The following is a 16422-nucleotide window of genomic DNA, read 5'->3' on the forward strand; positions in this document are numbered from 1 at the left end:
CCTCATGGTGGTCTATTCCAGTATTATTTTGCTATTGTTGTTGAGTTGCTAAGTCGTGTCAGACTCTTTGCGACCCCATGGATTTTGTAATTCATCCCAAATAATAATTATTTTTTACCTTCAGACAGTTTTGATTTTTACTTCTCAGTTATATCAGTGTGAATTTCTACTTGCTGTTTTTCTCCTTTAATAATCATTGCCTACTTGTATTTGTATTCTCTTCCAACATCTCTTTGCCTTTTATTTATTCTGTAATAAGTTTTAGATTTCCCTGAAGTTCACCTACTACTTATTGGCAAAAACATGTCTTCTTTCATCTGTCTTGTCTCACTTAAAATTTCCCAGTTGTCATTTTATAGCTTCATTTTTCTTTATTTGTTCTTTAATTTCCTTTTACTGATGAAGGTGACTGGCTTCCAGTTCATTATCTCTCCTTTTACTTAAGATTTCTTCCCCAAACTGCTTTTAGAATTTCTCTCTGCATCATTTGAATCAGACAGTTTGACTTCCAGTGCTGTTATGGCATCTTCCTGTATAGAGAATTGTTTTTCATTTTCCTCTCTTGATTTCTTAGCCATCTCTGATACCTTTAGGTGGTGAGAAGTATCTTCTTAGACTTTAGTACAAATGTTGAGTTCAGCCTCTCAGTCGTGTCTGACTCTTTGTGACCCCATGGACTATAGCACACCAGGCTTCCCTGTCCATCACCAACTCCCAGAGCTTGCTCAAACTCATGTCTGTTGAGTTGGTGATGCCATCCAACCATCTCATCCTCTGTTGTCCTCTTCTCCTCCTACCTTCAGTCTTTCCCAGCATCAGGAGCTTTTGTAATGAATCAGTTCTTCGCATCAGGTGGCCAAATTATTGGAGCTTCATCTTTAGTCCTTCCAGTGAATATTTAGAACTGATTTCTTTTAGGATGGACTGGTTTGATCTCCTTGCAGTCCAAGGGACTCTCAAGAGTCTTCTCTAACACCACAGTTCAAAAGCATCAATTCTTTGGTGCTCATCTTTCTTTATAGTCCAACTCTCATATCCATACATGAGCACTGGAAAACCATAGCTTTGACTAGATGAACCTTTGTCCAAAACTAGAAAAAAACCAGAACTATTATCTTTATATCCTCTCAAGTTATTGCTTTTTTCTTTCCAGTCTTTGAAAGAATGGGTCACATTTCCTGACTCCATTTCTTTATCTTTTATTTACTCTTGAGATCGCTATAGTTAGTTTTCTGTGCCTCATCTTATTCCCTGAAACTCCTCTGGCAAAGATGACCAAATTTGCAAACTGCCAAGGGGTGATCATTCTTTTTAGTATTTACTTTTTCTTTGCTTATCTGTGGAATTTGACACTACTGCCTATTATCATTTTCAAATTCTCTTCCAGTTCTTTTTTCTTTCCTTTGGATTAGGCATTCTCAGCTGCCTTTTTGTTGTTGTTGTTGTTTTCTTCTTCATTTCTTAAATGTTGGTGATACCCTGGACAGTGCCCTCGGTCTTTTTTCCTTTTTCTACATTTTCCCCAGGTGACCTCACCTGTTTCTGGTGGAACATTTGACAATTATCTCTATAGTCACAAATCCCAAATCATCATCTCTCATTCGGACCTTGCATTTCAGACTCCTTTCCATGGCTAGTAAACACCCTCACTAGCACCCTCTGTAGGTCCCTCAAGGTCAGCTTGGCATGCTAAGTTCATGGTCTGTTTCCTCATGTATAATATTTGCCTTCAGTTAAAGGTACCACCCTCTGCTCAGGCAGACAAACCCTGAATCCTGAATCCTTCCCTCTCTACATCTAATCAGTCAGTCAGTTATTCATCCATTTCCATCTCCTGTACCTAATCAGTCAGTCAATTATTCATTAAGTATTGTGCTCTCATTTTGTGTCTACAGTTGTGATAAAGTTCTCAAAATTCAGTATTGCTAATATCTTTTTTTATTTGTACCTTTCCCCCTAACCTTTTTGCTACAATCCTTGCCATCTTTCTCATGTTAAAACCTCTTATTCTGTCTTCCTTCCTTTGATCCAAACTTCATACTGAAATCAGAGTCAGTGTTCAAAATTCAGATCAGATCATTGTTGTTTTCTGGCTTAAAACCCTTTGACTTCCTAACTGCCCATAGTAGAGTTCAAATTCTTAATATGGCATTTAAAGCCTTTCACAGACTGTATTTTCCCCATTCACCTTCTCTTTTTTCCTGTTGCATCTTTGAACCCTGTTCACTACCCTTGTTTAATAAGTTTCCTGAATGTGCCATGCTGGTTCTTTGCTTTTCTTTATGCTCTTAGGCTGTATTGGTTCTCATATTAAGTGTCTTTATTATTATTTTCTATGTATCATTTGAGATTCAACTCAAGCATTGACTTGCTTTGTGACACCATTTGTGAAAACCCCTTCTGCCAATTAAGTGCTTTTCTTCTCATGCCCCCATGGTATGCTCTCCTATAGCATTTATAGTACTTTGTTGCCTTTTTCTTGTTTGTATGTCTTTTCTCTGTATTGCAGTGTCTGTTGTATCTACAGCCTCTAGCACAGCCTGATTTGTAGTCAGTGTTTCAGTGAAAGTGAAAGTGAAGTCGCTCAATTGTGTCCTACTCTTTGTGACCCCATGGACTGTAGCCCACCAAACTCCTCTGTCCATGGGATTTTCCAGGCAAGAATACTGGAGTGGTTGCCACTGGAGATCTTCCTGACCCAGGGATTGAACGCGGGTCTTCCGCATTTCAGGCAGACGCCTTACCATCTGAGCCACCAGGGAAGTCTTTAAAAAGGCTTTCTGTACATGTTTGATGATTGAGTGTTCTAAGTTGTTGCCATGATGAAAACTTTCCTTCCTTTGCCAGAGCTTGAGCTCCTCCTGGCCGGCATTATATCTTAATCTATATTCCTTATCTTGTCTCATTGATGCTTAATAAAAATGTGTTGTAGTAATCTGAGGTGGAGGTATGCAGTGATATAAGTGGGGCTTCCCTGCAGAGGAAGAAGTTGAATTGTGTTAGTCCTAAGCACAATAAGATTGCTCTTATATTATGCAAATACTGTACCTAACCTTAATCATTCTGATTTTTGCCAAATCAAGAAAATTTGGAGTGCCAATACCTCAGGGGATTGATTAAATGCTATTAACTAGCTTGAGGATTTTTACTTTTTAAAAATGTTAAAGGAGTTCCCTGCTAGTCCAGTGATCAGGACTCCGCACTTCCACTGCAGGGATTGTGGGCTCGATCCCTGGTTGGAGAACTAAGATCCAACAAGCTGTGTGGCCAAAAGAAAAAAAAAATAGTTAAAATATGACTATCCTAGTTCTATTAAAAGTTGTAATTATCTCAAATACTTTGTAATTAAGTCACACAAAGAGTCAGCATTTAAAGAGCACAATCAGACTAAGACTGATTGTGTCATCCCATTTCTTTTGTAATTTATTTTTTTAGAAAGAAGTTTTAGGCCAAAAGTTTTAGGTTCCTTGGAAAAAACCAAAGAGTTAGGTGTGCATGGGTATGAATAGGGAATGAGATTCCAAACTGGAATAAATTCTTAAGAAGAAAGCTATCAAGGAAGAGATTGGCTTCTTTACTGGGTTTAATAACGAAGTGTGGTTTGAGGAGGGGTGGAGAAAAAAGCTAGTGTCATGAATTTGGGCACTTGTTCTACCTCGGAAAGTAGGAGTTTATAAATAGAAGCTTATATTTGTGCTGCGTTGTGTTATGTTTTATGCACATAGATGTTTATATTGTTGATTTGAGGTAAAACTAACAAAGTTCTCAGAAAGTCATGGTTAAGGAATATGCTTTTCTTGCTTTCAACCTGCATTTATAAAATGCCAGTTACATGCCAGCCACTTAATTTCTTGACTAAGACCACAGTGAGGAAACAAATGAGCGAAAGGCATAGTTTGTATCTCAAAGAACTTGGTCTCCAGTGAGGGGAACATAAACCTGGCGTGGTCTGAGGAATGCTTCTTGGCAGGAATACTTCTTGATAAGAAGTAGGAGTCCACCTTCATTTGGATACCCTGTGCAGTTACTGAGTTTTATCTGAACTGAATAGTAAAATTTGGAGAGAGAACTTCTGTGGTTTGGCCAAAGGAGCTTGCAGTTAGTTATTCTTTACCTACTAGTATTCTCTTTGTTCCTTAAATTTAAGTTTCAGGAAGTAATATACTTAGAATCTACATTTAATAACATCGTTTATTGTTCCTAAACCACAAATTCATTTTGAGACTTTGAATCCCAAGTTGCTTTGGTCCCCATCTGCCTGAGAAAAAGTTGTAGCTTGAGGACAAAAAGTTCAGCTTGACTTAAAAAAACTATGGAGTTTTGTGTTGAGCTTGGTGTGCACTCTTTAAAGCCATGAAGAAGCTGGAATGAAGTTGTATTGTTTTAAACATTTATTTTTGAGGATGCCATTTTTGCTTATTTAATTGCTGTAATCAAGTCTTTGAATCAACTTGACATAGATGACAGCCAGAAAAAAACAAGGGAGAAGGGGATTTGGTTGAGTGACACAAGGTAAAAAAAAAAAAAAATTCTTTTTAAAAATTAAGATGTAGTTATCTGAATGTGAAAGCAAGTTTCCAGAATTAACTGGTCGGGGCATGTAGTCATCAGCATTGTTGTTCAGTTAATTGCTCTTGGACTCTGGAATGAATTTATGCCTATGTAAAAGCCCTGAAATGCATTCAAATTCATACCTTCTAAAAAGCTACTTGAAAAACTAAAAAAAGAATTTGAGTAGGTGGTTCCTCTGATGATAGGGTAATGGATATGAAAGGAATTTGAAAAACTGAAAGCTCTTACTTGTTTCTCTGCAAAAACTTCTTTAATCATTACCTGCATTCTTTGCGGTCTTCATGCTTCTCCTCTAATCTCTGCTGTCCAGTTCCTTCACTCTTGTCCCAAGCTGTCAGTAAACTCAGAATATTTCGTTCCTTTGTCCGGAAGGCAGTCTGCGTGGATCCTGAAGTCAAGTGGACTTGAGCCTGGATTCTCTTCAGTAATTTCTGAACTTGTGACTTTGGACAAGTGTTTTAGCTTTTCTGAATCTTGGTTTATCTATTTAAAATAGGGTGAACTCTACCACCTTATAATATTAGGGCAATCAAGCAGTTAACAGGGACAAAGTGATCAGGATGGTACCTGTCGTATAAGTGCTCAGGGATATTGGCTCCTGCTTTTCCCCTCTCATCCAGTTGTGGATTCCTTATGAAAGCAAAAAACTTTGATTTACAATTTTTTAAATAAGGAATTTATAAGTAGTTTTCGAAATTCTTTTAAATGTGAATTTGTTGTTCAGTTGCCCAGTTGTGTCCGACTGTTAGTGACACCGTGGACTACAGCATGCCAGGCCTCTCTGTTTTTCACCATCTCCCGAAGTTTGTTCAAGTTCATGTCCATTTCATTGGTGATGTCATCCAGCCATCTCATTCTCTTTCTGCCCTCAATCTTTCCCAGCATCAGGAAACTTTTCCATTGAGTTGGGTGTTTGCATAAGATGACCAAAATACTGCAGTTTCAACTTCAGCATCAGTCCTTCCAACGAGTATTCAGGGTTGATTTCTCTTAAGACTGACTAGTTTGATCTCCTTGCTATCCAGGGGACTCTCAGGAGTCTTCTCTAGCACCACAGTTTGAAGGCATCAATTCTTTGGTGCTCCGCCTTCTTTACAGTCCAGTTCTCACAACCACATGTGACCACTGGGAAGACCATAGCCTTGACTGTATGGACCTTTGTCGGCAGAGTAATGTCTCTGCTTTTCAACACAGAGTCCAGGTTTGTCATAGCTTTCCTGCCAAGAAGCAAACCTCTCTGATTTCACGGCTGCAGTCACCATCCACAGTGGTTTTAGAGCCCAAGAAGAGGAAATCTGTTACTACTTCCACCTTTTCTCCCTCTATTTGCCTTGAAGTAATGGGTTCAGCAATACGTAAACCGTGAACTTCCAGATGTTCAAGCTGGTTTTAGAAAAGGCAGAGGAACCAGAGATCAAATTGCCAACATCCGGTGGATCATCGAAAAAGCAAGAGAGTTCCAGAAAAACATCTATTTCTGCTTTATTGACTATGCCAAAGCCTTTGACTGTGTAGATAACAATAAACTGTGGAAAATTCTGAAAGAGATGGGAATACCAGATCACCTGACCTGCCTCTTGAGAAACCTGTATGCAGGTCAGGAAGCAACAGTTAGAACTGGACATGGAACGACAGACTGGTTCCAAATAGAGAAAAGAGTATGTCAAGGCTGTATATTGTCACCCTGGTTATTTAACTTATATGCTGAGTACATCATGAGAAACACTGGGCTGGAAGAAGCACAAGCTGGAATCAAGATTGCTGAGAGAAATATCAATAACCTCAGATATGCAGATGACACCACCCTTATGGCAGAAAGTGAAGAGGAACTAAAAAGCCTGTTGATGAAAGTGAAAATGGAGAGAGAAAAACTGGGCTTAAAGCTCAACATTCAGAAAACGAAGATCATGGCATCTGGTCCCATCGCTTCATGGGAAATAGATGGGGAAACAGTGGAAACAGTGTCAGACTTTATTTTTGGGGGCTCCAAAATCACTGCAGATGGTGACTGCAGCCATGAAATTAAAAGATGCTTATTCCTTGGAAGGAAAGTTATGACCAACCTAGATAGTATATTGAAAGGCAGAGACATTACTTTGCCAACAAAGGTCCATCTAGTCAAGGCTATGGTTTTTCCAGTGGTCATGTATGGATGTGAGAGTTGGACTGTGAAGAAAGCTGAGCGCCGAAGAATTGATGCTTTTGAACTGTGGTGTTGGAGAAGACTCTTGAGAGTCCCTTGGACTGCAAGGAGATCCAACCAGTCCATTCTGAAGGAGATCAGCCCTGGGATTTCTTTGGAAGGAATGATGCTAAAGCTGAAACTCCAGTACTTTGGCCACCTCATGCGAAGAGTTGACTCATTGGAAAAGACTCTGATGCTGGGAGGGATTGAGGGCAGGAGGAAAAGGGGACGACCGAGGATGAGATGGCTGGATGGCATCACCGACTCGATGGACATGAGTCTGAGTGAACTCCGGGAGTTGATGATGTACAGGGAGGCCTGGTGGGCTGAGATTCATGGGGTCGCAAAAGGTCGGACACGACTGAACTGAACCGAATGGGTCTGGATGCCATGATCTTAGTTTTTTTAATGTTTGGTTTTAAGCCAGCTTTTTCACTCTCCTCCTTCATCCTCATCTTAAGAGACTCTTTAGTTTCTCTTTGCTTTCTGCCATTAGAGTGGTATCATCCATGTATGTGAGGTTGTTGATCTTTCTCCCACTTATCTTTTTTTTTCTTTAATGCATTTTATTTTTCATTTATTTATTTTATAATTGAAGGATAATTGCTTGATAGAATTTTGTTGTTTTCTGCCAGATATCAACGTGAATCCCACTTACCTTGATTCCAGCTTGTAACTCATCCAGCCTGGCATTTCTCATGAGGTGTTCAACATATAGATTGAACAAACAGGGTGACAGCAGAGAGCCCTGTCGTACTGCTTTTCAGTCTTGAACCAATTAGTTGTTCCATACAGGATTCTAACTGTTGCTTCTTGATCCACATACAGGTTTCTGCCATACAGAATTACCATACTTTAAATGTACTATACTTAAAAAAAGATTACTCTTACAGAAAGTAACTCAGAAAATCTCAGACATTTCCAAATCCTGTACCATGAATTATTCTTAGTTCAACATTAAATTAAAACTCAAAGACAATTGTAAAGTATTTCAGAGAAGATTATATCATTAGATTGTGTAGTCAACATGTACTTTTTCAGATCGTTATGACTGCCTTGTTTAATTGCTTAATGGGGACTATGTGTCACAGCTCCTAAAATGAAGCCCACTCACAATGTCTGCTTCAAAGTTATAAACAAATATAGGAGAAAGTTTCATGAATATTTGAAGACCAGAAGTTAGCTTATCAACAAGTGAAGTGATGGCATTCATAATGCAAGCAAATAAGGAAACTTTATAGCTGAGGTGTCAGATTGGCTTTGTCTCAAGAAAGACCACAGTTCAAGATGATTGATATTATTTATGTTGCAATTATTTGTGCATTTAGAAATCAATAAGAGTGCGAGGTTTTGGCGGCCATGGCTCCCAACGTGCCTGCAGCTGAACTGGTCCCGGAGTCTCCTAAAGGCATTCAGGCCGTGCTCTTAGGGCCACCTGGAGCTGGCAAGGGTACCCAGGCACCCAAATTGGCTGAAAACTTCTGTGTCTGCCATTTGGCTACCGGAGACATGCTGAGGGCCATGGTGGCTTCCAGCTCAGAGCTGGGAAAGAAGCTGAAGGTGACTATGGATGCCGGGAAGCTGGTGAGTGATGAAATGGTTTTGGAGCTCATTGAAAAGAATTTGGAGACCCCTCCATGCAAAAATGGTTTTCTTCTAGATGGCTTCTCTCAGACTGTGAGGCAGGCAGAAATGTTTGATGACCTCATGGAGAAGAGGAAAGAGAAGCTTGATTATGTGATTGAATTCAGCATCCCAGACTCTCTGCTCATCCGGAGAATCACAGGAAGACTGATTCACCCCCAGAGTGGCCGCTACTACCACGAGGAGTTAACCCCCCAAAGGAACCCATGAAAGATGATATCACTGGGGAACCCTTGATCCGCCGATCAGACGATAATGAGAAGGCCTTGAAAATCCGCCTGGAGGCCTACCACACTCAAACCACCCCGCTGGTGGAGCACTACAGTAAACGGGGGATCCACTCTGCCATCAGTGCATCCCAGACCCCTGACATCGTGTTTGCAAGCATCCTAGCAGCATTCTCCAAAGCCACATCCTAGTAACAGAAGGCCAGGCGAGACTGCACCACTACTCATCACCCCACGGCATGATCCCTGCTCTTAGGTGCTGGGCAGAGGGAGGGGCGGTCAGGGTAAGGATGGGGGCAGAGGTGCCGTGAGGGCCCAAGAGGGGGAGAGGAGCTGTGTTGCCCTGAAGCAGTTTCTTCTACGTGGAGTAGAACTCTTAAAAGTATAAGCAAAGTGGAAAATTAAGTTTTTAAAACACTTGATTGGAGGGTATAAATAGAAACAAGGAGATGTAATGTTATTTCTAAGGAATCATGTTTTCATTTACTTTGGTCTGGTGACAACTGGACAGGTCTCAGTGCCCTGAGACCTCAGCTTTTATCAGAACCTCATGCCAGCCCAGGAATGCAGGAAATCACACTGTTGTCCCATAGCTTGGAACAGGACAGGAGTTGATTACTAATCCTGATTACCCATACCATGAAATCAGAACGTCATCTCCCCACGTGAAAGAGACATGGAGTGTGTTCCTGGGGGCGGTGTCTCAACAAATCCAGCTTACTGGAGTCATGGGGCAGGCTGGTGTCCCTCCCTTCCATACTCACCACTGATTTACCAGCCCACCTGCCCTCACGGTGAGCCCTCGGCAGCCACCCAGCATACGCCACAGTCCTGCGCTCTTGCCTTCCTCCACCCACATCGTGTGAAAGGACTCTTTTTAATGAATGAGCAAGTGTCCTAAGCAACATTATCCAAAGACTTTCCTTTCCATCCTTAAATCCTATGACTGGGATCACTCTACAACACTGTGATGTATTATTTTCAATGAGGTGCCTTTCTTACCTGTCCAAATGCTGCCTGTTTGGCCCCTAAATAAAGCGTGTTAAAAGTTTGTAAAAAAAAAAAAAAAAAGCAATAAATATTCTTGGTAGGAAATAGTGCATTCAGGTTCTAATCCTTTTTTTTTTCCCCAAGTGATAGCACCCTAAGCATTTTGTTAGTAACAGTGTCTTTCTTGTGGACTTGGGCCTCTCAGTTATTAATACTTAAGATGTTCTTGGGAGATAACATATATTACCCTTACTTCAGACTGTCAAGTAGAAGTATAGAGAAGTGAAGGAATGTTCTGTTCCTTGTCTACTCGTGACTGGCTGGGGAATATTAAAGCCCTTCTGACTCCCAGATGACTCACCAGAGGACAGAATCATTAATGTGGGTTCTCTAGTGATTTGTAGGATGGCCCTGATATCTGCTATCATGACCAGTGTTCTTATGGTCATCCTGAAAGGATTTGTACATGTGGAGTGTGTTTTGTGGTAAAGGTTATTATCAGAAAATAGGGATGGCAGTCATCTGGCACAGGTATGCTGTCTCTTTTCCTGCTCATGGCAGATATTGCTGTTTGATCACAATTCTTTACTGCAGAGTCTAGATTTCACCTCAGAATCCTTCTGAATGGATTGCTCAGGGCCATTACCACAAAATGAAATTATTACTTTTCAGTCTTGACTTACTATTTATTAAGTTAATTTACACTGAGATTATGAGTTTACTTAAAAGGTGAGGCTCTGTCATATCTGTGCTCCTATAGTAGGCACCACGTATGCCCTCATACCTTCCTTTGGGCCAGACAGACACGCATGCAATTATAAGACAGACTCAGCTCTATTAGTGGTGTGAAGGGAATAGCGAAGGATGAAGGATTAGTTTTAACTGGAAAAGTTTGTGAGTGTAGTGCTGTTTTACTTGGAGGGTGGGGTCTTCCAAGTGGTTTTTACAACTTTAGCAAGGGCATAGAAGGTAGAAAGTAGAGGATAGATTTTGAGGAATGACAGAAATGTATCTTGGCTTGAATGTACAGTATTTGCAGCGATAGGGTAGAACCTCACAGAGAAGCTTAATCTCTGCACAGTGGGTTTGAGTTTTATTTTATTGTTCCTGGGCCACATGTGGTTTTTAATCTGTAGAATGATATGATCAGATCTGTGCTTTGAGAGAATAACTGTTGACAGTCTGTATAGAAGTGAAGTGGAAATCTTGATAACGGAGGAAGCCTTTGTAGTCATGCAGAAAGAGGTGAGGGTGAGACCTAGAATTGTGAAACGGAAATGCTGAATTCTGTATAAAATTTTAAAGATAAAATCGATGTGACACATTAAATTGAGGTTGAAGTTTGGAGAGATCGAAATGGTATCTGTTGACTAAAAGAACCTTTTCTGCTTTTTAATTCAGACTTCTATTTTATGTCTTTTTAAGTATATTCATGTACTATTATAATTTTTAAGAACTTGTTTGATACTAAATACATTAAAAAAATTTTTTTAATGCAGTTTTTTGGTTAAAACATTTTAAGTGGCAAATATATGGGCATATTTAAAGTATATAAGCAATAATGATTAAAAGTAAAAGAAGCCTTCTTTTCACCAAATTCTCACTTCACTAATGGTAATCACTGTTAACAATTTTTTGTGTTTAAATATACAGGTGTACACATATCTCTATGTGGTATCTTTATCTGTTTATCATGTTACTTTTATAAAAATGGGATTCACTGTACAGATTCTGTAAGTAACAGAAATGAACATGTTCATTTACATGTCCCAAAGATAGAGTCTTTCTGTAGCATACAATAACAAAAAGCAAAATATGCAAACTTGAAATTATTCTTAGTAATCAGAGTTTAGTATTCTTACTTAGAAATGATGTTTCAAGCCAATGATTATCCATTAATTAATTTAGTTTGTCTAAGCTTTTCTTACCTTAAGTTTCTTGGAAATTATCTGTAAGCTGATGTTTAAGTATATATTTTCTATAAACATAATTATTGTTGAAATAAAATGTTTGTTAGAATAGTCATTCAATTTAAACAGTTTTACATTTTCATAATCTCAAACATTGCATATGCATAATATTGACTTATTTGATCAGTAAGCCTGTATACGTTTTAGAAAGTTGTTCTAATGTGATAGTCACTCTGCCTGCTTCAGCTTAGGTTTCAAAGCTGTGCTGAAGATGTTTTCCTGGACTTTTCTAGGGCATGCCTAAGCAGGTCTTTCCATCCAAACTAGAGGATATTTATTAGTTTCCAAGGTTTATTAACTCGCTAGTTTTCTCTTATTACTCCTTCTAGGCAGTGCAGTCAGGCTAGGAGCGACCACACTGTACGGAATCTTTTTCTGGCCACTACTTTTTAAAATTTAGAGATTTTTTTGTTTGAACATTTTCTTGTTTGATTGTAGCTGGTGAGTTTTTGGCTGAAAAATTACACACACATAAACACACATTTTGTATACTCTGTCCCTTTTATTTATTATTGAGGATAGGAAGTTCTGTAATTCTGTTTCACCCCACTATCTTTTATTTATTTATTTTTACTTAAATGTTTGTATGATTTTCTAACTATGTACATTTGACATGAATAATAACTAACATGTACATACTTTAGAAACTCTCTAATTCTTAAGATCAGAAATTAGAATCAATTTTTTTATTTGAAAAAATAAAACCAACAAATTAAAGACAATGTCTTAAGATACATAGTTAAAAAAAATCAGTGACCCTAAGGCATGCATTTGGCTTTTATTTGAATTTTGCTCTTGTTCGTGGTCTTATAACATTTCTATATAACCACAGAGATCATATAGTGGCCATATTATATTTTTGTTACTGTTGGGACATCTTAATATTTTTAATATTTAATATTAATCTCGATTGTAATGTCATCACATGACATAGTGTATTATAGTAAATAGTTACTCACATAGAGGACTCTGTTTCTTATTTTATGCTCTTGTGTGTACTTTGAACCTTTTTATTGTTTTTTTAATTACCTTTAAAATAAATCTTGAGAAGTTGACATTCATGGATTAATCAATGTTAATAAATCATTTTGCCTCTCACTCTGGCACTAACTGTAATGTATGTTTATATTCCTGGATAGATATACTTTTGAGATATATGTTTAAAATGACAGCTGACATTTTATTCCTTAATGCCAGAATAATTTTTTTGCTGCTGTTGGATTCTTTATCTGCATCCTTGCCATAAACTTTAATAATGGAAGTTTGAAGTTTAAAGTTTTTGTAAGAGCATGTGTGCTTAAAAACAACAACAACAAAATCACACATTTTTAAAGGAGATATTAGTCACTCTTTACAACCCCATGGACTGCAGGCTTCCCTGTCCTTCACCATCTCCCGGAGTTTGCTCGAACTCATGTCCATTGAGTTGATGATGCCATCCAATCATCTCATCCTCTGTTGCCTCCTTCTCCTCTTGCCCTGTCTTTCCCAGCATCAGGGTCTTTTTCAGTGAGTTGGCTCTTTGCATCAGATGGCCAAAATATTAGAGTTTCAGCTTCAGCATCAGTCTTTCCAATGAGTATTTAGGGTTGATTTCCTTCAGGGTTGACTGGTTTGATCTTGCTGTCCAAGGGACTCTGAAGAGTCTTCTCCAGCACCACAGTTTGAAAGCATCAGTTCTTCAGCGCTCAGCCTTCTTTATGGTCCAACTCTCACGTCTGTACATGACTACTGGAAAAACCATAGCTTTGATGCTATGGCCCTTTGCTGGCAAAGTGATGTTTCTCCTTTAATGTGCTGTCTAGATCTATCATAGCTTTTCTTCCAAGAAGCAAGCATCTTTTCATTTCATGGCTGCAGTCACTGTCCACAGTGATTTGGAGCCCAAGACAATAAAGTCTTCCTAAACAGAAAAATAATTTGGATTAGAAATTGGAAGTTGTGCTATAGAAGTGTTATTTTCTGTACAGATTTGTAGTTTAATTTTATTATTTCTGGATTTTGCTGTCATCATCCATAGCCCAAGTTTATACAAGTGCATATAAAGATGTTCTTTATTTTCTTTTTTTTTTTCTGAAAAAGAAAAAAATTTCATTTTAATCTCCATTTTTAAAAAGTAAAGCAAAAATTAAAAGGAATTAGAATTTACAAATAACCCTAATGATTGCTTTAAAATGTAAAAAGTATTTAACAGACTTGATTATTCTTTATTTTCTTATAGTATTAAGTTATTAATTAGTGCATTCAGTATTTATTAAGAGTTCAGTAGGAATCATGAGTAGCTTTTGGGCTTTTCTGCATATAATTATTTAAAAATATGCATTCATATTATGTGATAATCCATGTTATTATCTTTATTTAGGAATGTTTAATCTATTCTTTTGTCTCCTCAGATTCTGTCAAATTTTAAGAACAAATGCACCGTATAGCTCATGGAAGAGAAAACACAAATCAAGACTTTTTTGGGTTCCAAGTTGCCAAAGTATGGAACAAAATCTGTAAGAAGTACACTGCAGCCAATGCCAAATGGGAAACCTGTTAATTTGTTGGGAACTTCCAAGAGTAGCAGCGTCAAAAGTTACATCAAAAATAATGGGTCTGATTGTTCATCGTCCCATTCATTTAACTGGAGAACAGCAAATAAATATGAGTTTAGTGCACAAAGTTCTGAAGAGCCTAATAATACTCAGAGTTCACATGCTAAAGTAATTGATCCTGAAAAAATTACACCTACTCAAGGAGTGTTTGATAAAAATGGGATGAAGGGAGGTTTGAAAAATATTTCTCTACTCACATCAAAGTTAGCAAAGCCATCCACTATGTTTGTGTCATCGACAGAGGAGTTAAACCAAAAGTCTTTGTCCGGACCATCTAATTTGGGTAAATTCACCAAAGGCACATTGTTAGCAAGGACTTCATATGCTTCAGTCAGTGCTCCAAAATCTCAGTTGAATGGATTTTATGGAAACCGATCAGCTGGTAGCATACAAAGGCCTAGAGCAAACTCCTGTGCCACCAGAGGCAGTTCTGGAGAAAGCTTAGCACAATCTCTAGATAATATCAAATCGCTTGCTTGTGAAAAAATGGTAAGGTCACAGAGTTTTTCACATTCCATTCAGAATTCATTCCTTCCACCTTCATCTATAACCAGATCACATTCCTTCAATAGAGCTGCAGATCTTACAAAGCCTTATCAGAACCAACAGCTACCCATTAGAGTGCCTCTGAGGTCAAGTATGCTAACAAGAAATTCCCGGCAGTCAGAAGTCCTTAATGGGAATGAACATTTAGGATTTGGATTTAATAGGCCTTATGCTGCTGGTGGAAAGAAGTTGGCTTTACCAAATGGCCAGGGTGTAACTTCCACTTTCGGTTATAGGATGGTTCATCCCTCTCTTCTGAAATCTAGCCGACCTCCGTTTTCTGGGACTCTCACAGTTGATGGTAATAAAAATTCACCTGCTAACACATGTATAGAGGAAGACGCTGCACTTGTGGCTAAAGACAGAGCTGTGGATAAGGACCAAGAACTAATTGAAAATGATAGTTATAGAATAGAAAATGACCAGACCATGAAGCGTGATGCTAAAATTAGGTACCTGAGTGATGATGTGGATGATATTTCCTTGTCTTCTTTGTCATCTTCTGATAAGAATGATTTAAGTGAAGACTTCAGTGATGATTTTATAGATATAGAAGACTCCAACAGAACTAGAATAACTCCAGAGGAAATTTCTCTCAAAGAAGAAAAGTATGAAAATGTACCACCAAAAGATATATTTGATTCCCCCAAGGAAAATGAAAAATCCTTCAGTAAAACTGATGAATGGATAGATATAAGTGTCTCTGGTAAATATTAATGTCCTTAATTTTTTTGCTTTTTTCTTGATAATATAGCTGAATTTATACTTAGGATTATTTTCTGATTAATTTCAAAATAGTAACAATTTCATGGAGGGATGGATCTGGACAAAGCTGGAATGGAGCGACATTTAATGTCCTTGTGACTTTTGTTCCTTGTCGTATTTTTCACGCTAAAACAACATCCATAAAACATCCAGTATCTTACCTTTGTTCTTTGTCACACACAGGCTTATTCCTGCTTGTTTCAAAATTATTTTTTTTCCCTGCTTCCTCCAATCAGTGGCATCCTATTCTAAACTATCTCTTCCCTTAGAAACTAGATCACTGCTGTGCGTTGAGTAAAGCTTCACCAAAGCGTAAATAGACTAATAGATGTAATGTCCAGTCTAATGGATTTTTTATCCTAGACAATTTTCATTTTTTTCAAGGAAGACTTGGATTTTCTTGCTTAGCAAATCCAATGGCTATACTTTTTCAGGAGCTTTTTTTTTTTTTTTAAATGAGAGAAGAGGGGTAGCACCTGTTTGACATTTCTTCTTATACTTGGTAATCTTGGTGCTGAATACTGGAGAAAATATACCTCTTTGCCCATCTGGACTGAGAACAAACTGAGGGTTTGGGTGAGGCATGTAGTCCGATCGAGGGAGTAGGCTATCACTGAGATATGTATAAACTCTTGACTGTCTTGAGGGTCTTCTAGTTAGGAATGACTGCTGGAGCAATTTATTTCCCTATTAAGAAGCAACTGCAAGAATAAATGATAAACACAGAGTAAGGAGTTTCCTGGGCAGTGCTTAAAAATAAATACCCTAGGAGATATTCAAAGAATATGAGGCTTTATTTACATTTCCAGAAATACTGCAGAAGTGAAAGATGGCTCAATGAAATTTATTGGGAAATATTTCAGTAGGTTATTTTTAAGATTTTACATCTTGATTTTTTTATTGTTTAGATTTAGAATATACTAATT

At 38.1% G+C, this 16422-nt stretch overlaps 1 protein-coding gene and 1 pseudogene across 7 annotated transcripts in view; both read left to right on the top strand.

Moving 5' to 3' along the window:
• Positions 1 to 16422, top strand: part of CCSER2 (coiled-coil serine rich protein 2) — a 154849-nt gene that overhangs the window by 23594 nt on the left and 114833 nt on the right. For all 7 annotated transcript variants that reach the window (XR_240518.5, XM_005226522.5, XM_003587997.6 and 4 more), the window contains exon 2: positions 13982 to 15437. Coding sequence is in view for 6 of the 7 variants with exons in the window: in XM_005226522.5 (XP_005226579.1) it covers positions 14021 to 15437 (1417 nt within the window). In the remaining variant the exon portion in view is untranslated. The remainder of the gene's footprint in view (positions 1 to 13981; positions 15438 to 16422) is intronic.
• Positions 8096 to 8943, top strand: LOC107131939 (adenylate kinase 2, mitochondrial-like; annotated as a pseudogene).

The sequence above is a fragment of the Bos taurus genome, chromosome 28 (genome assembly GCF_002263795.3).
Source record: "Bos taurus isolate L1 Dominette 01449 registration number 42190680 breed Hereford chromosome 28, ARS-UCD2.0, whole genome shotgun sequence".
NCBI classification, from domain to species: Eukaryota; Metazoa; Chordata; class Mammalia; order Artiodactyla; family Bovidae; genus Bos; species Bos taurus.